The following is a 23,935-nucleotide window of genomic DNA, read 5'->3' as shown; positions in this document are numbered from 1 at the left end:
CCTTTTTTTCACCTCCTTCTCCATTCAATTCCCTTCTTCTTCCTCCATTTTAGTTTCCTATTTTTAACTTCTCTTTTCAACTTCATTTTTCCCTCTACCACCCTTTTTTCTCTTTTCCTTTTTCTTTTTTTCTCTACTTTTTAAAAATCTTTTCTTCCTATTTAATTTAGTATACTATCATTAATGCTTAAATTTCACAGTCTATTCTACAGTATGTCTCATTTACCTTCCTCTTTTGTCAGCAGAGTTGTAAGGACCATGAGAACTGTTATAGCAAATGTTGATATATGATTTGCTCTTAAATTACCACTGCTACTGGTAGCTACTCCATTCAAAGTGTCACTGGTGGTTGAAATTAACACTTCAATTATCCTGATCAGATGTGTTGAAGCTGAGATACACACCCACTCTGGGACTTATTAAACAACTCCTCACTAAATAACTCCCACATAAAATAATAAGAAGAAAGCATCTTAACAGATACTTAAATCCAAGACCTCTGAAAAATGTGAAGAAACAGGATAAAATGTCTCCAAAAGTTTATAACTCCTCAATAACTGAATCCCTATATATTAATGTGGATGAAACCATAGAAAGGGAATTTTAAAACTCATGGTTAAAATGACCAATAAACAAACAAAACAAAACAAAACAGAACAAAAAACCCTGTGGAATGAATTAAGGGACAAAATAGAGGAAGAAAAGGAGTGCTTCAATAAAGAGAGAGAAATTCTGCAAAAGAATCCAATAAAAATTCTGGAAATGAAAGACTCAATAAATCAAATAAAACAATTTAGTTGAAAGCCTCACCATTAGATGAGATCACATAGATTAACAAAATTACAGGCTTTGAAGAACGTTATATCTCAACACTTATTCAGCAATAAAGAAAAAAACTAAGAGATCATTATCAGAATACATAAGAACTCTGAGAGGAGATTAAAGAACATTTTAAGAATCACTGAAACCAAAGAGGCATCTCAGATACAGGTTAAGGTATGGATAACCTTTTCAGGGAAATAATAACAGAAAAATTTCCAAATCTTGAGAATGAGATGGACACCAAGATATAGGACAGATCCCTAACTCAGACTAGACACTATCAAAAAACAACCTCTCCACAAGGCTTTATAGTTTAATAACCTGATATATAGAAGAGGGATGGAATTTTAAAGTCCTCAAAAGGTAAACTTCACCAAGGTAAGCATAAACTAAAAGAATTCATGACCACTTTTGAATTCTGCTTTTGTGGGATATGAGAGCAACTACTCCAGCATGTGTTCAGACTGTTTTTACAAAGAGTATAATTTTCTATCTTTTGGCTATCTTTACCTGGATGGGTCTTTTGCAAACAGCATATAGTTGGGTGTTTTTTAATCCAGTTTGCACTATAGGAAATACTCGAAGAAATACTACATATAGAAAAAATTATAAGGGCTCAAGAATGGATGAATCATGTAAGAACATTAGCTAAGCAAATTTAAAAAAAACCTGCATTAAGCATCAGAAATAAAAACATGCTGGCAGGAATTAATAAATAGCTCCCTAAATAAAACTGAATGTAAATGGTCTCAAGTATCCCAGTGAAATACATTGATGGGCAGAGTAGATTAGCAAAGAAGATCCAACTGTATGTTTTCAAAAGAATATATGAACACACAAAGAGAGTCAAAGGAGAGAAAATTATATTTCATGTAAAAGGAGCCTGAAAACAAGAAGGAGTGGCTATTCTCATATTCAACAAAGCAGACTTCAGGCCAAAGTTGACCATAATAGACAAAGACAGTCAATTCATATTGGTACAGAGAATGATCCAACAAGATATAGCAATAGCAAATATTTGTGCCCCAAACATCAGGGCACCTGATTACATAAAATAAATACTACTTGATATAAAAACTCAAATAGACCCAATACACTTCTCTCAATATACTTCTCTCATCAACAGTCATCCAGAAAAATTTAGTAAGGACTCATCGACCTAAATATTGTAAATCAAATGGACTTACCAGACACCTGCAGAATACCATCCAAATTAACTTTCTTCTCAGATGCTCATGGAACCATCAACAAAGTAGATGATATTTCAGGTCACAAAGCAAATCTTAGCAAATAACAAAAATAAAATAAAATAAAGAATATAATCCCTTGCATCATATCAGATCATAATGAAATGAAATTAGAAATCAACAGCAAGAAAAACTAAAGAAATTTCATGAACACATGGTGATTTAAATGGTATACTTTTGAACAATGAATGAATAAGATAAAATTAGGGGATGAATTTTAAAAGTCCATGAATCAAATGAGAATAGTAATACAACATTCTCTGGGATACTATGAAAGTGAGTTTTAAAAGACTTTGTAACTATGAATGCAAACACAAAAAAATAAAGGTCACAAATAAACAACCTAATCATGCATTTCCTGGTCCTAGAAATACTAGAATAAACCAAGTCAAAAAATAGTACAAAAAAGGAAATGATAAGATCAGAGCTTATGTTAATAAAAATTTATATTTAAAAAATACAAGACCAACACAGCAATGAGTTAGTTCTTTAAAAAGAAAAACAAGACTGATAAACTCCTAACCAAACCAACCAAAAGAAAGGGAGATGATCCAAATTACACAATAAGGAATGAAAAAGAAGGTATCAGAATGAATATCTCTGAAATCCAGAGAATCATTAGGAACTACTTTGAAAAACTATATTGCAATAAATTGGAAAAACTAGAAGAAATGGACAGATTTCTAGATATATAAGATCTATGTAAATTGAATCAGATCGATATAGAAATCCTAAACAAACATTAAGCAATGAACTTGAAGCAGTAATAAAAAGCCTTCCACAAAAAAAAAAGCCCAAGACCCAGATGAATTCTTTAGATCTTTAAAGAACAAATCCCAATAGTGTTCAAGTTTTTTCATGGAATAGAAAAGGAGGGACTCCCAAATGTATTCTATGAATTCAGTAACATCTCAATACCAAAATCATATGAGGATTGTGAAGGACAGAAAACCTCAGACCAATATCCCTGTGAAACATAAATGCAAAAATACTTAATAAAATATTAGAAATTGGTATACAAAAATGCATAAGGAAAACTGTGTATCATGATTATCACCCACTCACGTTAAAAACACTGAAGAAATTACAAATTGAAGGAATTTACCTCAACATTATAAAGGCTAAGTTTATGACAAATCCAAAACCAACATTATACTAAATAAGGAATAAAATTGAAAGCTTTTCCTTTAACGTTAGAAACAAGATGAGGGTGTCCACTCTCAACGTCCTATTCAATATGATAAATGAAATTTTAGCTACAGAAATTGGGCAAGTGAAGGAAATTAAAGAGTTTCAAACAGGGAAAAAGTAAAATTATCACTGTTTGTATATGATATGATCTTACTCTTAGAAAAAAAAAAAAACCCCAAAAACAAAAACAAAAGAAAACCCCACGAAAGATTTCTATGGCTGATAAATTCAGCAAAGTATCAGAATAAAAATCAATATGCAAAACTCAACACCTCTTCCAGACACCAACTATAAATATGCTGAAACAAATCAGGAAAATAATTACGTTCACAATAGCCTCAAAAAATAAGTATAAAAATCCTCATTCTAACAAATGGTGCTGTGAAAACTGGATATGTTTATGCAGAAGAGTAGAACTAGATCCCTATCTCTCAGCCTTCACAGAAGTCAACTCGGAGTGGATTAACGACATAGAAATTGAACCAGAACCTCCCAACAGCTAGAAGAAAGTATGTGGTCAACACTCTAAAATACATGGGTACAGGGAGTGACTTCTTTAGCAAAACTGCTAAAGTTGAGGAATTAAAACAGAGAATTAATAAATGGATGCAATCAAATTTAAAATTTACCCAGAACTGGAAACAACTACTTGCATAGAGACATAGCCCAGATTGGGAGAAAAAGTTTTACCAGCTACTTTTCTGAAAGAGCATTAATATCCAGAAATATTAATCACTCAAGAATCATAACATCATAAAAACAAAAAGTCTAATCAATATGTGGGAAAATAAACTGAACAGATACTTCTTAAAAGAAGAAACACAGCCGGGTGTGTTGGCACATGCCTGTAATCCCAGCAGCTCAGGAAGCTGAGATAGGAGGATCAAGAGTTCAAAGCCAGCCTCGGCAACAGCAAAGTGCTAAGCAACTCAGTGAGACCCTGTCTCTAAATAAAATACAAAATAGGGCTTGGGATGTGGCTCAGTGGTTGAGTGCCCCTGAGTTCAATCCCCAGTAACCTCCACCCCCCCCAAAAAAAAGAAATACAAATTGCCAAAAATACATGAAGGAAATCTTCAACATCATTAGCAATCAGAGAAATGCAAATCAAAACTACACTGAGATGTTGTCTCACTCCAGTTAGAATAACAATCATCAACAATACAAAAATAATAAAATCTGGCAAGAATGCAGGGATAAAAGAACACTCACACTTTGGGTACAACTGTACACTAGTACAACCACTATGGAAATCAGTGCCGAGGTTCCTTAAAAGTCAAGGAAATAACCACCATAAGACCTAGCTATACCACTCCTTAGTATTTATCCAAAAGAATTTAAGTCAGCAAACTACAGTGATCCATACATACCCATGTTCAGGGCAGCACAATTCACAATAGCCAAGTAGTTATGAAACCAGTCCATTCATCAATAGATGGATGGATAAAAATATGGTCTATATACACAGTGGAATTTTATTCAATTATAAAAAAGAATTAAATTACATCATTTGCAGGAAAGTTGGATGGAACTACAGATTCAACAAGTCAACAGTCATATGTTTTCTATCTTATGTACAAGTTAAAGAAAAGGGAAAAAAAGACCTCATGAAAATACCAGGGAGACTCGTAGTATAGACAGTGGGTGAAGGAGAGGGAGGATAGGATGAAAAGGGAAGGAGTGGGGGAATGAATTAGACCAAATTATGCTCTCTGAAGTTGTGAATATTTCACAATGGAAAATGCTATTGTGTATAATCACAGTTTACTAATAAAATTTCAGGAAGTAAAAAGTGAAACAAAATAAAATTCTGCTCCCACTGTCATCTGCCAGCTTCCTCCTTAAGTAAATATTGACTGGTTATCAGATGCCTAAGTCCTAAGAGAATGACCTGTGCTTCACAATCTGAATCTTTCCTTTTCTACAACTCACATTTTCTGATTATGAATTTCAGTTTTAGGACCAGAGCTTAACTCACAGAATTATTCCAACATTAATTATTCTGTATCTTCAACTTCTACTTATCATAATAAGGAAAAGAGAAAAGTAGGAAGGGGAAAGTTAGGTAAGACAAGAGGTTATACTGCATCATAGTAGATTTGTAGCAATGGAATAGTTGGAAAGTATTGGTTAGGGTGGTGATTCTAAAGACAGGTGGATATAACACGTTTCAATGATAAGGAAGGGTGAATGATATATAGGCAGTTTAAAAATGAATAAAGGATGCATCATTGGCAGGTTACCTGTGGACAAAGAAGCATGATCACACCGGAAAACAGGAGACAGTATTGTGCAGGTTTCAGAGTAACCCCAACAGAGAAATTAGAAAATGGGGGTGAAGGCTAGGGATATAGTTCAGTGGTAAGTGGTCACCTGGCATTCATGAGGCCCTGGGTTCAATCCCTAGTATGGAAGAAGAGAAGGAAGGAATCAAAGAAGGAAGGAAGGAAGGAAGGAAGGAAGGATGGAAGGGAGGGAGGAGGAGAGAAGAGGGGAAGGGAGGGAAGGGGAGGGAACAGAAAGGGATATGTACCCTCCAACTCCAATCCTGCTCACTGACTGGCTGTCCCAGGGCATAAGAGTGGGTCATCATCCTGCCCAAGCACAGTCCACCAGGAATTCCTCAGGTAGAGAGTCCCAGGTTATAAAGCAGGAAACCTGAGGAATGTAGTGGAAAAATAGGTGCCAAAGAAATAGCACAAGGCATCAATCATGTTTTGATGACAGCTTGTAAAATAGTGTACAGGGAAGTATATAAGAAATTGCAAGAGTTTAGACCCATGTCATTAATGTAAATGAAAACACAAGCAGAACAAAACAATATGACATATGTCACAATTGCACCACATGTATAGACGAAGTCCAGATACTTCACATGGGGCCAGTGTCTTTGAGTGAAGAGGTAAAAGGGAGTGAGGATGAGAGAAGAAAAAAAAAATGAGAACAAAATTCTCAGGAATTGGTGAAGACAGAAAGCTCCCATCTTCTTCTGCCTCCTCCAGGTTACAGGATCCAGCTTTCCCTACACCCTTCCCAGGCTCTGAACTTCCATTTCACACCTAGGAAGCCTGGTTCAAGCTCCCAGAGAGTAGGAACTATGTGAAATACAAAGGTCCCTCAGAGCCTGGGCATGTGAATCATCAGGTAATGTAAATACCATACTTCCTCATGACAACATTGACTGAGAGGTCCACAGGCACACCAGGAAGCCCTGAAACTACATTTCCCAGAGATCCCTGGGTGGAGTCTAACCAGACTCTGGGGGTGGGACAATTGGGTAACCAATGAGAGCACTTCCTCTGCAGACCCAGGAAGAGACAGGACTGCACACAGCCTACTTCCTGGTCTCAGACCCTGGTAACCTGGTGAGTGGAGCTTCCGAATGACTTGCAGTGGGCTTTGAAACTGGGGTTTCCTCTGATCTCCAAAGGGAGTGCAGGGGCTAGATTCTACCCTGCCCTGAATTTCAAGTTCTAAGTTGTTCAGAGACTTGGGTGGCTCCTGCTTAGAACTAAGTAAGGCTGTAATATTATGCAGCATAACAATGAATCTAACAGACTCTCGGTTCAAACCAAATGGGTGACAGGCATGGCCACATCACATTCTAGTAGAGAAAACTTGAGCAAGTCTTTTAGTGTCTCTGAAGTTCCCTTTACCATCAGTAACACAGGAGCTAATAATGGTGTTTATTAAAGTTCGTCATGAGGATTTGTTGGGTGTTAGAAGATAACTGTGTTTAAGGGAAATTCCTGGATTTCTCTCTTGGAGACTCCTGAGTCATGTACACCATCCTCCGTCCTTAACTGGGTGTGCCCCAAGAGGTCCAGTTAATCCTGCAGGGCACAGACTCATAACAAGTCCTGTGCCTTTTGCCTGAACTGATCAGAAACCCTCAATGTTCCCCAATATCTGGTGTGTCTGCATTTTGTTATCTGCAAGACCTAGAATAATTCCTGGGAGAAGTTTTATCATGTTGGAAGGAGGTGTAGTGGGGAGGGATCAAAAGTCATCTGCTTCACTGTTCCTCAGACTAGGTCATCAACCTTGAGCACCAACTATAGCACTGCACAGGAGCGAGGAGCCTCCCTAGGCAAGGATCTCCAGGAGCCAGGGGACTCTGCTCTGGGCTCTGTGCTCTGGCAGGATGCCCAGAACAGTACACTTGCTGACTCTTTCCTGATAAACCAAACTTCCCTTTTCTGTCTCTGCCCCCTCAGACTGCTGTAGATACAAAACAGGGTCACACCCTGTCCCTCAAAAGGAACTTTCTGGCTATCAGCTCTCCAGCTGCCTCCTGTCCAGAGACTTATTTTTTTGGCCTCATCATCTTCAGCTGTAGCCACTATTGCCCTTCAGGTTTACTTCCTGGCCCTTCCTGGCCACCGAAGGCATTCCCAGGGAGCTATGCCTGAGATGCAGGTCTTCTGTACACCAAGAATTGTTGAGTAATAGTCGGTAGATATGACTAGCCTGGCAAGTCCATTTTCATCGCAGTAGTCCACAGGTTCTCTGGGGTGTAATGTCAGTGTCATGGCATGCTGTGCACTTCACTGTGGCAGAAGAGAAAGGAGAGAGAGAAAGGAATAGAGATAGTAATATGTAAAAAATAAAAGCAGTTCATTAGCTTTCCTTACAGTTCTTCTATTCAGTGTTGCCAGTAACCTATGCAGTCGGTGTAGAAGTTTCTACCAAAATCCTTAACAGGGTTTGTGCTGCTTTTGCTTGAAGACGTGACAGCAGCATCTCATGGGTGGCCTCCCCCTGGATCATACTGCTTTCAATTCTTCATTAAGTTCTTGTTCACAACTCCATTGAAGGAGAAAGTAAGGGTTTTTTTTACAAAAAAAAAAAAAAAAAAAAGTTGAAAAATCACATGAAAGCTGCAAAGATCCCAAAGACCTAGAATTGAATCGGTTCTGTTTATCAGCTCACTTTCCTGGGGAATATCCAAAAATGGTGCTCTGTCATTGAAATGCCATGTGTTAGAGATAAATTAACAATAGTTGATCCAACTGTTATATGTTGACCTTTGGACAAAACAATATTCATGTGATCTGTAGAAAAAAATGACATCTTTCATGGCACTCCGAGCTCTCTGGCAGTTGCCTCAATCTGTGCATCTTTCACAAAGCTCTCCAAAGTGACCACACTGGTGACTTCAGTCAGGTTTACAAAAAGCAGATGTCGGGACCAGGATCCATGTGCAAGTGACTTAAGGAAGTGCTGGAGAAACCCTGCTGTGTTGGGTTGTAAATTACAAATCAAAAGTGTGTTGAGATCCAGCAAGGCAGGGCTTTCAAAATGACGGACCCTGGATATCAATTTCTGGCACCACTAGCTCCAAGCAAATGAGGGCTAGAAGCTCCAGCAGTGCTGCAAAGAGAATCCAGGGTGCAGGTTCTTAAGTGTAATGGCACAAGCCAGGCCAGGGGCACCTCGACATGGTGAAAGAAATCTAAAGGATCTAGGTGATTTTCAGACAACTTTGTCACCACAGTGATTCAGTCCTGAGTCCTCCCCACCCATGTGTCTTCTAGGTGCACTGAGCGTCCTCTGTTCTTTACTTTTCTCTGCTGATGGTGGAGATCAATGGTCCAGTGGGCTCATGTGAGTTTTTTATTCTATGTTTTAAATTACTTCAGCATTCTCCAGTTCTCTTCTGGCCCTATCCCTCCCTATTTTATTCACCTACATGCTTTCTGCCTTACTGTTTTAGTCAGCTTTTTCACTGCTGTGATGGAAGGACCCAACCAGAACAACTGTAGAGGAGGAACAGTTTATTTGGGGACTCACAGTTACAGAGGTCTCAATTCATAGACAACCGGCTCCGTTCCTCAGGGCTTAAGATGAGGCCGAACATCATAGCAGAAGAGTGTGGCAGAGAGAAGCAGCTTACATGATGATCAGAAGCAGAGAGAGACTCCACTCCTCGAATACAAAATGTATACTCCAAAGGCACGCCCCCAATGCCTAGCTCCTCCAGCCACACCCTACCCATCGTCACTTACCACTCAGTTAATTCCCTCAGGATTAATTCACTGATTGTGTTAAAGCTCTGTAACCCAGTCATTTCTCCTCTAAACCTTCTATGATTGTCTCATAGATGAGCTTTTGGTGGACACCTCACATCCAAACCATAACACTTACCTTTCAGTAATTTAACCAGAATATGATTGTTTACAATTTTTTAATCAGGTAGCCATTGGCCTGGATGACTCCAGTGCTTTACATTCCCAAAGTGAAAAACAGAAGAAAACCAGGAACTTTACCAATCAGAAGCCGCCCACTAAACCGTACCTAAGAACTTTCCACTTTATCTAATGAAATATGGTTTTTGTGTTATCTCTGGGAATATCCTATGGAAGTGTCCCTCTGGCCCTGTCTTCCTCCTTCGCCTGGGACGTTGAGTGCTTGTGGTCTGGAGCTTCCTGATTCATGCATTCCTGTCTGTTCAAGTAAACTCAAAGTTTCAATGTCCCTACGTTTATCTTATAAGAGTTCCAGAGTTGGCAGTGCTGCATCAGATCTTGCTAGTTCTGGTCTTCCTTCAATCTTCAGATTTAATTTTTCTTACTTGTATTTTTTAATAAGTTGAAATGGCTTCTTCAATAGCCATAATGCTCATCGCTTTGCTCCTCTTCGTTTGCTATTGAAAAGGAGCCAGTTCTCACATCAGTCCTTTTTTTGGCCTATTTCTTAGTTTTCCTTTTGATTTACTTCTTTCCTGGCCAGTGAGGAGGAAAGACTTCATCGGGATAGCTCATACTGGTTGCCTTTGCCAAGTTCTTCCACGTTTCAAATTATCAGCAGATGCACGTTGCCATTACAGTTCAACAAATTGCTAACAGAAAGCCCATTAAGGACTGTACACTCCTTCAGTACTTTGTATATATAGTTCCACTAATTCACCTTTGGCTATTTCTGGGGAACATTCTGTCGCCAGCCTTCTATTGTCTTCCATATGAAGTTCTTTCTCTGCCAGATGCTTAAATGGTTCTTTCTAATTATGTATTTCAAAAATTTAAGTGGAATATATTCCAATGTCAAGTATGTAGAATCAAAAGTTTCTAACAATCTTGTCTCTTGTTTTTCAAATTTGATTTCTTCTTCCTTTCTGGAAAATACTTCTTTACATTTATCTACTTCATAGATATTTTCTATTACACTTTCTGTAACCTCTTCAGAAGCATTCTGTGGCTTTGCTTTCTGTATCTCTTAGCTTTTCTTTTAGTGTTGGAATGTGTTATCTTTTCATTAGTCTTTATAAGTATATCAAGTTTTCCGCATAACTAATTACAGCATATCTAAATAGTTCTTCTTTGCTTATCACTAGTAGTACGATTCATGTCAATTTTTCACAATCTTTCTTTTCACAAACCATATTATTTCACCATCTTATTTTTTTAGTATTTATTAAGTCATTTTACATGCTGTATACTACCAAATTTCTATAAAGAACTTCTATCCATTCAGTTTATATTTCTTCTTCCATTTCTTGTCTTTTTGGCATGAAATTTTTCCATGTGATATCTTTTCTTCTAACCCCAATCTCAGTCTATTTTCATTTGCTTTGTCATTATGTCCATGAAGCCATTCTGTCTCCATTTTTTTTTTTATTTTTATTTGTTCTAATTAGTTGTACACGATGATAGAATGCATTTATACATTTTGATAGATTATACATAAAGTATAATCTCTCATTTTTCTAATTGTACATATTGCAGGATCACATCGGTCATGCAGTCATACATGTATGTGATGTAATAATGTCTATTTCACTCTACTATCATTCCTTCCCCCATACCTCTTCCCCTCCCTTCATTCCCCTCTACCTAATAGAAAGTAACTCTATTCTTCCCTATCCCCCCCCCCGCTTATTGTGAATTAGCTTCCACATGTCAGAGAAAACATTTGGCCCCTGGTTTTTTGGGCTTGGCTTATTTCACTTAGCATGATATTCTCTAACTTCATCCATTTACCAGCAAATGCCAGAATTTCATTCTTCTTTAAAGCTGAGTAATATTCCATTTTCTATATATATATGTATACATATATATGTGTGTGTGTATATATATATGTGTGTGTGTGTGTATATATGTGTGTGTGTATGTGTGTATATATATATGTCTGTGAGTGTGTATATATATATATATTTGATTTACCACATTTTCTTTATCCATTCATCTGTTGAAGGACATCTAGGTTGGTTTCATAGTTTAGCTATTGTGAATCTAGCTGCTATAAACATTGATGTGACTGTCACTGTAGTTTGTTGATTTTAAGTCCTTTGGGTATAAACCAAGTCATGGGATAGGTCATATATAAATGGAGTATAAGCTCTCATTTTTCTGATCACACATTGTAGGATCACACGGGTCATGCAGTCATATATGTACATGAGGTAATAATGTCTTGAGTCTAGTGTAGTAAGTGAGATATCCGTCTGGGGTTGGGCTTGGGCTCCTGTCTTTTCAGAGGAGGTGCAGAAAGATGACTATGACAGGGGACTCTGGTGGCAGGTTTTCCATATATAAGTGCCCCTCTTTCCATCTGGGGACACCCTACATTTAGAGCATCACTTTTTCTTTCTACCCTTATATCCCCAATTATAGGTGTCGCCTAAAGCAAGACCAGGTGCTGCCACTGTGTACTGGTCTTTGGGGTTTATCTTGGTAAATCAGGGACATGGAATATAGTTCACTGTGCCTGCTGCTCCCATAGCAATCAATCATGTGTTTGGTGGCTTCTGGGTCCCCCTCGGGGTCCTTTCCATCTTCTGTGATCATCCTCCTTCTACCCTTCTTATGCAGCTTAGATGTTTGGTTTACTGTGCAGTCCACTCCCTGTGATGTTCAGGGATTCTTCATAAATTATGATCCACAAAACTACCCTTTTCTCTTCAAGGAAAATCATGTTATGCATTTTTTGAAGCCACATTTCCTATCATTTCTAGAGTTTGTTCCAGGAAGAGGAAACATTCTGAGACTTCAGAATTATAACTTTTTGAATTCAACCTATGTTCAACTTACTGAAACAGGTACGAAGTGCCTCTTTGAGAGTTCCCAATGGCTCCCTAACTAGGCAGGCACTCTGCCAGCTCCTATATCGTCTACTCCTCTAATGATCAAGCTGCGAAAAGGGTCTGTCACTGCACAGAGATGCTGCCAGTCAACATGGAAAACTAGTAGCTCTCTCCCTGGCTACAACTTCCCAGGCGTTTCCAGCATTGCACCTTGCACCACAGCCTCAGTAAGAGACTATTATTTCTTATGTTTAGTCACAGTCAAATTTGATTACGTGTCAACAGTACTAAGGCCCCTAACAAAAACTGACTTCATTCTAATGGATCTGCAGTGACTAAATTCCAACTCAACACTTTATCTCAAAACGAAGAAAGAAAGAAAGGCAGAGAGTGAAGAAGATGGGGATGGAAAAGTAACAATACCCAGAGGAGGGGTAGGCGACAAACATTTGAAAACAAATTGTAAAATTAAAGAGGAAAAGGTACAATGGTGTATGTACCAATCCAATGGCCAGTCACATCTAAGCCACCTATTCCTCTTAGATGAGCTTTCTCCTCTTTTCCTTATATATGCAGAACAGACTGGCTAAGGAGGCAAAGAGGGATCTGGGTGGTCTGAGTAAATGCCACTTATCGCTGAGCCCCAGTGTTACAGGCTCACCTTGTCTAAATGTTGAAAAAGGGTCCTGGTGTGAGTTAGGGTGAGAAGAAATGCAGTGACTCTACTAGATTGAGGGGAAATGGGGCAAATGTCAGGACCATCTCCCTGGGCTCACTCTCCAGCATCCTTACAGTCTTAGGATTTTTTAAGCCCCTTCTTTGTCATTGAAACTCTCCTGGGCACTTATTATTCTTCCTTATTGCTTTAGTTTTACATGTTTTATTCATTTATTCAATTCACTATATCATTCTAATTCCCACTTAGAAGACAGGAAGTATGCTTTTATTTATGTATTTACTTAGTTTTGGTGCTAAGGATTGGACCCATGACCTCATACATGTTAACATACAGTCTACCAGCAAGATACACCTCCAGCCCAGTCAACTGTTGAGCCAGTCAACTGATGAATGACTAAATCAATATAAATCTTTAAGGAGAGAACTCATGTAAGGTTCTACTAAAGGGATTTGAGTGCATCAAGTACCATGAATGACATCTATTGTAGAATTCTCCTGTTTGTATCAAGAACCATTTAGAAGTCTATCTTAATGGATATCTCATGGTTAGTCATCACCAAGAAAAACACATCTAAACTGGTTGTCATTTGACTCATCATTTAGCTTGGATTTCCAGTTTCTGATACCTGAAAAATGGAAGAAATGATAAAACTTTCCTGCTAGGTTCCCTGGGACTTTTAGTGAACTATGAATGTATGTCACTCCATCCAATCAGAGCTAAAGATTTATTACAGATATTTGCAGGCACTGTTTGTATCTACATATTTAAAATACATTCTAGCTAAAGTTCGTCTCTCCAGGAAATTCAAGTGCAAAAGCAGTATAATTTGTTTTTGTTTTATTTTCCTTACTTAGGGACCATGGACATTGAAGAATATTTTGAAAGAATTGGCTATAAGAACTCTAGGAACAAACTGGACTTGGAAACATTAACTGACATTCTTCAGCACCAGATCCGAGCTGTCCCTTTTGAGAACCTTAACATCCATTGTGGGGATTCTATGGAGCTGGACTTGGAGACCATTTTTGATCAAGTTGTGAGGAGGAAGCGGGGTGGGTGGTGTCTCCAGGTCAATCATCTTCTATACTGGGCTCTGACCACAATGGGTTTTCAGACCACCATGTTGGGAGGATATGTTTACAACGCTCCAGCCAACAAATACAGCAACGGTATGATTCACCTTCTACTGCAAGTGACTATCAGTGGCAAGAACTATATTGCTGATGCTGGATTTGGACGCTCCTACCAGATGTGGCAGCCCCTGGAATTAATTTCTGGGAAGGATCAGCCTCAGGTGCCATGCATCTTCCGCTTGACAGAGGAGAAAGGCATCTGGTACCTGGACCAAATCAGAAGAGAACAACACATTCCAAACCAAGAATTTCTTAATTCTGACCTCCTCGAGAAGAATAAATACCGAAAAATCTACTCCTTTACTCTTGAACCTCGAACAATTGAAGATTTTGAGACCATGAATACATACCTTCAGACATCTCCAGCATCTGTGTTTACAAGTAAATCGTTTTGCTCCTTGCAGACACTAGAAGGTGTTCACTGTTTAGTGGGTCTCACCCTCACTTACAGGAGATTCAATTATAAGGACAACACGGACCTGGTGGAGTTTAAGACTCTGAATGAGGAAGAAGTAGAAGAAGTATTGAAAACTATATTTTGTATTTCTTTGGAGAGAAAACTAGTACCCAAACATGGTGATCGATATTTTACTATTTAGGGGAAGCAGCAGAATGGTTTTTAATAACACTTACTTAAACTTTTTGCTATAAGAAATTTTAAACATTCACAATTATAGATAATAAAATAATAAACCTTTGTTTCTTGATTTCCCAGATCACCAATGATCAACTGATAACCTATCATAACCTTTGTATCTCCACATTATTTTGAAAACCCTATACATCATTTTATTTCACCTGTAAAAATGTCATCATGTACAATTAAATGACTTTTTAAAGAAACCGCCTTCCTTTCAAAAGTAATCATAATAAAAGCATTTTATTGATGATTTTGTTGTCTTGGGAACCATACCTTCTTGTGTTAGAAAATGTTTCAACATTGGTTTATTGTTGAGTTCACAGAAAATTTATACTGGCAGTAAAGAGAAGAGTAAGAAAATTGTTTCCATTAAATTCAGCTAGTATATATACAATACCAAATTTTTACAAAAACCACATTTATGATTCAGGATTAGAATGTAACAGAGAAGAAAGAGTCATCATGTTGGTTTCAAATAGCTTAATAATCCTTAAGACACGACTTCAACAGGTGTACATGATTAGGTACCAAGAGGGCAATGTAGCTAACGATTTCTTCCAGGGTTCTTATATAGCCTCAGTTGGTTATGTAATGTTTTTCTTAATATGGGAACAATGATATTTAGAATTTCCAACTTCTAGTATTAGATAATTTATATTTTGAAAATTTATTATAAATGATGAGTTACATATTTTCTAGAAAAACTTCCTTTCAATGAGGTATATTAAAGCATCGTTGGTTAGAATAATGGGAATGAAAAGTTTTATTTGGACGTGTCAGGATATAATGGGGTGGGATGATTCTTCTACAAGAATCATCCTGCTTCTTATTTCCTGATCATATTCTTTTATCTCCTTCCACACTTTACCTTAAAAGAAAAACACATGAGGTACTTTGTGTATATTTAGTGAAGTGTCTGCTCATTTCCTTAGCTCATTTATTGATTAGGTTATTTGTATTTGGTGGTCCCCAAATGCTATGGACCCTGGGTGAATTAGGTGATGAATTACTGGGTGAATCTGTGGCTTCGATTCCTCAGAGGTACAATAAGTACTGAACATACGTGACTCAGGGCCTAACCTGGGTCAGTCTCTAGGTAAATATTTGTTATATGGATGATTGAATAACGCATAGGTCATTCATGTTTTGGGTAGTAGGTGAGCATTTGGTGGGAATTCTTTTGCCATCCTATTTATTGTACTAACCCCTGTCCCTTCTGTCTTTCATTGTTTGTCTCCAGCTTGGATTCCTGGTCCCACTGTCATCTGCCTGCTTCATCTTTGATAAAATGTTGCCAGCATATCAGATGCCCAAGATTTAACAGCATGGCTGGTGCTTAAGTATCTGAATCTAATCCTTACAGATTTTCTGTTGGTGGAGTGCAGTATCAGGGCTGTAGTTTAAAATACAGGCTTTGTTCTTAAATTATTCTCCTTATTCAACTTGGGGTCTTCACAGGAAGGTGCGGTGAGAAGCAGGGACTGGAATGGAGGAACGTTGGGTAAGAGGACAGGTTATGCTGCAGCGTGTGTGTTGTTTGTAGCCGTGTGACTGTTGGGAGATCCTGGTGAGGCAGAGGCCCTCGGGAGCAGTGGAAATGAGCCCTGGCCCGAGTGGGATAAGAGGGCGAGAATTATGCTTCGGCACATGAGAGTTTGCCACCTTCCTTCACCCATCGGTCTTGTTTAGCTCTCTTGGCAATGCCAGGGCAGTTCTGGTACTCTGAATCAGAAGAGGTTTCCTTATTCTCTGGTTAAGACTCTGCTCTGGCAAGACTCACCAAACATATCAAAAAGTGGCTCGGGGAGAATGAGGACATTGTCTCCTATGAGTGCCCTGAACACTCATAGGAGTGATTTGTGTTTTGACTTTGGTACTTGTGATTTAACCCAGGGGCAATTTACCTCTGAGCTACATCCCCATCCCTTTTTTTTTTTTTTTTTTTTTCCCACTTTTTATTTTCAGACAGGGTCTCGCTGAGCTGCTTAGAGTCTCACTAAATTGCTAAGTATGGCCTCAAACTTGTGATCCTCCTGCATCAGTCTCCTGAGTTGCCGGGATTACAAGCATGTGCCACCATGTCCCACTGCATTTGTTTTTTTGTTTTTTTGTTTTTTTTCTTCTTAAAAAATATCTCCCATGGAAGGGAAATAGGCCAAAATACACTGGAAGAGACACAGACATAAAACTGAGCCATCAGATTGAAGAGCTGAATCCCAGCTGGACAGCATTAAGTTCTGTCAAATACCGTCTAACTCAGGAAAGGAGAAGCAGCTCACCAATCTGTCCAATCAGAGGTTTCAAGGCACCGCTTCACTCTTCATGTTCCTCCACAGTGAGTCTCTGGCTTTGGTGGCCCCCTGGACATGGGGATGTGCCATGTTCTGTCAGGTCCTCAGCACCAGCAAGGTAAAAGCCAGCTCCTCAGATAACTAAGACGGGGATGTCAAATGTTATCTTGTTTTGTCAATTTTTTGAATTGTTTCTTTCGTTTCAATTTCATTGATTTCAGCTCTGATTTTAATTATTTCCTGTCTTCTACTACTTTTGCTGTTATTCTGTTCTTCTTTTTCTAGGACTTTGAGCTGCAATGTTAGGTCATTTAGTTGTTGACTTTTCATTCTTTTCTGGAATGTGCTCCATGCAATGAATTTTCCTCTTCTTTCATAGTGTCCCAGAGATTTTGATATGTTGTATCGTCATTCTCATTGACCTCTAAGAATTTTTTTATCTCCTCCCTGATGTTTTTTGTTATCCATGTTTCATTCAATAGCTTATTATTTAGTCTCCAGGTGTTGGAGTAATTTCTGTTTTTTATTTTGTCATTGATTTCTATTCTCAGTTCATTATGATCTGATAGAACACAAGGCAGTATCTCTATTTTTTTTGCATTTCCTAAGGGCTGCTTTGTGGCATAACATATGGTCTATTTTCGAGAAGGTTCCGTGTGCTGCTGAGAAGAAAGTGATGAATGGAATATTCTATATATGTCTATTAAGTCTAGGTTATTGATTGTGTTATTGAGTTCTATGGTTTCTTTGGTTGGTTTTTGTTTGGAAGATCTATCTAGTGGCGACAGCGATGCATTAAAGTCACCCAGAATTATTGTGTTGTGGTCTATGTGATTCCTGAAATTGAGAAGGATTTATTTGATGTACAGGGATGCACCATTGTTTGGGGCATAAATATTTACTATCGTTATGTCTTCCTGATTTATGGTTCCCTTCTTTATCCCTTCTGACTAACTTTGGCTTGAAGTCCACTTTATCTGATATAAGGATGGAAACCCCCACTTTTTTACTGAGTCCATGTGCATGGTAGGTTTTTTCCCATCCTTTCACCTTTAGTCTGTGGATGTCTTTTTCTAGGAGATGAGTCTCTTGCAGGCAGCATATTGTTGGGTCTTTCTTTTTAATCCATTCTGCCAGTCTATGTCTTTTGATTGATGAGTTTAAGCCATTAACGTTCAGGGTTATTATTGAGATATGATTTGTATTCCCAGTCATTTGGCTTATTTTTGGTTTTTAAGTTGGCTTGGTTTCTCCTTTGAGTGGTTTTTCTCTAAGGTAGTTCCTCCCTTTGCTGACTTACGTTGTTGTTTTTTCATTTCCTCCTCCTGGAATATTTTGTTGAGAACATTCTGTAGTGCAGGCTTTCTATTTGTAAATTCTTTTAACATTTGTTTACCATGGAAGGATTTTATTTCATCTTCAAATCTGAAGGTTAGTTTTGCTGGGTATAGGATTCTTGGTTGGCAACCATGTTCTTTCAGAGCTTGAAATACGTTGTTCCAGGCCCTTCTAGCTTTTGGAGTCTGGGTTGAGAAGTTGGCTGCTATCCGTATTGGTCTCTCCCTATATGTAATCTGATGCTTTTCTCTCGCAGCCTTCAAAATCCTATCTTTATTTTGAATGTTAGGCATTTTCATTATAATGTGCCTTGGTGTGGATTTGTTGTGATTTTGTGCATTTGGTGTTCTGTAAGTCTCTTGTATTTGATTTTCCATTTCATTCTTCAGGTTTGGGAAATTTTCTGATATTATTTCATTGAATAGGTTGTTCATTCCTTTGGTTTGTATCTCTGTGCCTTCCTCAATCCCAATAATTCTTAAATTTGGTCTTTTCATGATGTCCCATAGTTCTTGGAGATTCGGTTCATGATTTCTTATCATCTTCTCTGTTTGGGCAACTTTATTTTCAAGATTAAATATTTTGTCTTTATTGTCTGAGGTTCTGTCTTCCAAGTGGTCTAGTCTTTTGGTGATGTTTTCCATTGAGTTTTTTATTTGGTTTATTATTTCCTTCATTTCAAGGATTTCTGTTTGGTTTTTTTTTTTTTTTTTTTTTTTTTTTTTTTTTTTTTTGAGAATCTATCTCTTTGTTGAAATGATCTTTTGCTTCCTGCAGTTGCTCTTTCAGCTTATTGGTATTATCATTCATTGCCTGCATTTGCTCTCTTATCTCATCCTTTGCTTCATGAATCATCTTAATCATGTATAATCTGAAGTCCTTTTCTGACATTTCTTCTAATATACTGTCATTGGATTCTATTAACATAGAATCTAGATTTGTTTGGATCATTTTCTTCCCTTGTTTTTTCATGTTGTTCATGTATCTTCCCCTCTAGCAGTGCAGATCTGGGGTATTACAGATTTCCCCCTATAGGCTTATAGAGGCCCTATAGGTTTCCAAAACCCTTTCTTTAAGGGGAGATCAATATTAGCAGTGTCCAATTCAGACACTATGTAATCCTAGACCAAATAGGCCCTGACAATTAGCTTCAAGCCTCCAGCAGGCGTCTCAGGTGGGGTTTTGCCCCACCTAAAGATCGGAGCTACGGCTTCCAGGATTATCCAAGATGGCCACTCTGACTTCAAAATGTGTTGGCAAATGGGGAGCTGCAACTCAGGGTGTGGCCGTGGTCAGCAGGAGGTCCTGGAGACGGGACGCGGTTGGTCCGGCAGGGGTCCTGGAGGTCTGGTGTGTTTGGTGTGGTTGTGGGATCCTGGATGCCGGGTGCAATCAGTCAGTCTGGGGTCCCAGTGATAGGGCGCAGTCAGTTGGTCTGGGGGTCCTGGCGGCAGGGAGCAGTCAGTTGATGTGAGGGCCCCAGAGGCAGGGAGTGATCAGTTGTGCTGAGGGATCCTGGAGATAGGGCTCAGTCAGTCTGGCCAAAGGTCCTACGGGGCCTGGCCCTGGCTGTTGTCTCAAACTGGCGGCAGCCACGTGTAATCAAACCTGCAGGTACTGTAAGAGTGAACTTCCAGGCAACAGCAGGCAGTTGGTGCTCCACTGGCAGTTGGCGATCAGTTTGCTCACTGTTGTCGGACGATCAGGAGGTGAACCTCATGCGTTGGGTGACAGATAGGTGTAAGGCAGGCAATGGACAGGCGAGAGGCAGGCAAATGGCGGATGATAGGCGCCTGACAGTGAGCAATCTGCACTCAAAAAATGCATCGATATGCTGGTACACTGCGTGTGATCACAGTAGACAAGTGGGGTAAACAGCAGGGGATCAATAAGCAGCAAAAACTGCCTTACCAAGAAACAGATATCCTCTGCTTGAAACCAGAGTTATGGAATGACAAGGAACGCACCCTCCCTCTAGTCTGCCATCTTGGATCTCCCAGGAATTCTTAATCCCAAATGTTATCTTGGTTCCTTGTGTCCAGATGGTGAAGCCAAAGGTGGGTGCTTGTTTTCCACACTATCTACAGGAAGGCAGGGAGAGGATCCAGAACAAATCCCTGTACACATTTTCAAGATGCACCCTCTGATTCCAGGCATGGAAGCTGGGCTCATTATATATTTGCATATTTGTTTTCTGTGGTCTAGGGCCACTCAGGAATGCAAATCCCCATTGCAGCAAAAGGAGTTCTAAGAGGGAAGTTTTTAACAATAAATGCCTACATCGAAAGAAAAAAAGAAAAGAAAAAGAAAAAAGAAAGGAAGGAAGGAAGGAAAAAAGAAATCTCTCAAACAACCTAAAATTGCATTCCAGGTATTAGAAAAACAAGAACTATCTAAGTTCAAAGTTAACAGAAGGGAGATAATAACAAAGAACAGGGTAGAATGAAATGAAATGGACTAGTAAAATATTTTAAAAGATTGAAAACAGTTTATTTTTTAGAACTTTGAGTTGACTTTTAACCAGACTAACTAGAATATAAGATTCAAAAAAATAAAATTAGGAGTCAAAGAGGAGACAATGCAACTATTATGAGAAATACAAATGATCATAAAAGACTCCTAATGGGAAATTATATATAAAAAATTGGATAACCCAGGAAAAATGGCTACATTTCTGGAAACATATAGCCTACCAAGACTGAATCATGAAAAAACAGAATCACTAACTAGAAGTCCCCAAAGAAAGGTCCAGGGCCAGATGGTCTGATGGCAGCATTCATAAGCATTTAAAGAAGAAATAATGCTAGTCCTTCTCACTCATGTTCTTCCAAAAAAATTCAAGGGGAAGGAATTCCATTAGTCTCATTTTATACAGTCAGCATTACCCCCAATACCAAAGTCAAAGATATTCCAAGGGAAAAAAACTACAGTCCAATATCCCTGATGCCATAAATGCAAAAATCCTCAAGGATGCCTATTTGATAGCAAATTAAAGAAATCATTCAACAGGATTAAGTGGGATTTATCCTTGGAATGCAAGGATGGTTCCATATATGCAAATCAGTTGGCATGATTTATCATATTAACAGAATGAATGACAAAACTATGATCATTTCAAATGATGCAAAAAAAAAAGCATTTGACGAAATTCAATATTTTCTTGATAAAAATTCTCAACAACTTAGGCATAGAAGGAATGTTACTCAACACAAGAAAGGTCATATATGACACCCTCACAGGTACCATCATACTGAGGGTGAAAAGTTGAAAGCTTTTCCTCAAAGCTCAGGAATGAGACCAGGATGCCCAGTCTCACTAGTTCTGTTCAACCTAGTACAGGAGGTCCTAGCCAGAAAAGTTAGACAAGACAGAGAAATGAAAGGTGTCCAATTAGAAAAGGAAGAAATTAAACTGCTTAATTAAATGTCTCGGTTGACAACATGATCATAGAGAAAATGCTACATATGTTGCCAAAAAAACCTCTTAAGACTGATAAAAGAATTCAATAGGCAATGGATTCGATTCTCAATACCACATATAAATAAGTAAAAAATAAAGGTCCATTGACCATTGAAAAAATATTTTAAAAAGTAATTCAATAAATTTGCATTATAGGATATCAACTTTAAAAAATCAGTAGCATTTCTATACACTAATTTGAACGCTTTGCAATGAAATTTACAAACTGTTACAAGACCATCAAAACTAAATACAATACTTAGGAGTAAATTTCAGCAAGGAGATGAAAGAGTTGTATACTTTCAAACAGATGGGAAAAGTTGAAGATGACACAAATAAATGGAACAATACCTGGTGTTCATGAAATGGAAGAATTAATATTGTTGAAATAAATATTCATATGACACAAAGCTATCTATATATTCACTGCTTTTCCTCTCAAACTTCCAATATTGTGCTAAACAAATAGAAAAAAGCAATCTAACATTCATATGGAACCACAAATTACACTGTCTTTGTCCTTTCTCTGCTTCTAAAGCTGAATACCTGAGACTGGATAATTTATGAACAACAGAGATTTGCTTATCGGAGGATTGGATGCTGGGAAATCCACGCGCATGTACCGGCATGGGGCAGAGGCCTTCCTGCTGCAGTGAAACTTGGCAGGGGGCTTCAGGGGAGAGGAAGTGGAGTGTGAGGCTGGGGTCTCTCTTCCTCTTCTTACAGAGCCTCTGAGCCCATCATGGCCCTCACCCTGGTGACCCTCACCCCATGATCTCATCTAGCCCTAAGTACCTCCCCAAACCCCACTTCCAATACCACTAACATGCATTTGGGGATTAAGTTCCCAACACATGAACTCTCAGAGAACACATTCCTACCATAGCAAAAGTCATCTTGAGCAAAAACAAAACAAAACAAAAAAAAACTGGAGGCAGATTTTGAAAAACAGTATGAAACTAAAGTAATAAAAATAGCATGCTACCAGCATAAAACCTAACACCTAGACTAAAGGACCAGGATAGAGCCCTGGACAGCACACATTTACGTTAGTTGTTTTTGACAAAAGCATCAAGAACATACAATGGGGAAAGGACTGTCTCTTCAATGTATATGCTGTTGAGAAAACAGGATAGCCACATGCAGAGAACAAAAATGTACAGTTACCTCACCCTTATTTAGAATAAACTCAAAATGGATTAAAGACTTAAACATAATACCTGAAACTAACTACTGGAAGAGTCATGGTGGGGATGCTCCATGACATTGGTCTGGGCAGTGACTTCTTGAATAGGACCCTCAAATCACAGGCAACACTAGCAAAAATAGATAAATGGGATTGCATCAAATTAAAAAGCTTCTGCACAGCAAGGGAAGCAACCAACAGTGCAAAGAGATGATGTGCAGATCAGGAGAAAATATTTGCAAATCATACATCATATAAGGAGCTAATATCTAAAATACCAAAGGAACTCAAACTATTCAGTAACAATAAAATCAGTATTCCTATATAAAAATGGACAAATGACCTGCGCTGACATTTCTCAAAAGAAATCATACAAATGACCAACAGATATATTTTAAAAATTCTTGGTAGTTCTAATCATCAAAGAAATGCAAATTGAAATCAATGAAATATTACCCCCCTCCCTCTCATTTACTTCTACATAATCTAAAGTTCCTCCATTCTTCTCTCACCCCCCCACCCCACAATCCCCATTATATATCATCCTCCACTTATCAGGGAAAACATTTGGCCTTTGAGTTTTTGAGATTGGCTTATTTCACTTAGCATGATATTCTCCAATTCCATCCATTTATCTGCAAATGCTATATTATTCTTCTTTATGGCTAAATAATATTCCATTGTGTATATATACCACAGTTTCTTCATCCATTCATCTGTTGAAGGGCATCTAGGTTGGGAATGGTATGACTCTACATCGTGTACAACATAAAAACGAAATGATGCACCCCATTTGTGTACAATGAATCAAAACACAATCTGTAAAAAATTTTAAAAATTAATTAATTAAAAAAAGAAATATTACTTCATACCTGTCAGATTGGTTGTTATCAAAAAGATTTCAAAAAAGGTGTTGGCCAGATATGG

The 23,935-nt window shown here is 38.3% G+C and overlaps 1 protein-coding gene across 6 annotated transcripts in view; it reads left to right on the top strand.

The window, feature by feature from the left end:
• The window catches only part of LOC124983866 (arylamine N-acetyltransferase 2), a 29,451-nt gene extending 14,473 nt beyond the window's left edge, over positions 1-14,978 (top strand). For 3 of the 6 annotated variants that reach the window (XM_047551498.1, XM_047551496.1, XM_047551497.1), the window contains exon 2: positions 13,816-14,978. In XM_047551498.1, coding sequence (XP_047407454.1) covers positions 13,821-14,693 — 873 coding nt within the window. In that variant the 5' untranslated portion in view covers positions 13,816-13,820 and the 3' untranslated portion in view covers positions 14,694-14,978. Of the gene's footprint in view, positions 1-6,566; positions 6,626-12,230; positions 12,298-12,321; positions 12,510-13,815 lie in introns of those variants that run through there. The other 3 variants (XM_047551495.1, XM_047551500.1, XM_047551499.1) reach the window with 3 other exon arrangements.
• Positions 14,979-23,935: the final 8,957 nt, after the last annotated feature.

The sequence above is a fragment of the Sciurus carolinensis genome, chromosome 4, assembly GCF_902686445.1.
Source record: "Sciurus carolinensis chromosome 4, mSciCar1.2, whole genome shotgun sequence".
NCBI classification, from domain to species: Eukaryota; Metazoa; Chordata; class Mammalia; order Rodentia; family Sciuridae; genus Sciurus; species Sciurus carolinensis.
This window is presented reverse-complemented; position numbering and strand designations above follow the sequence as displayed.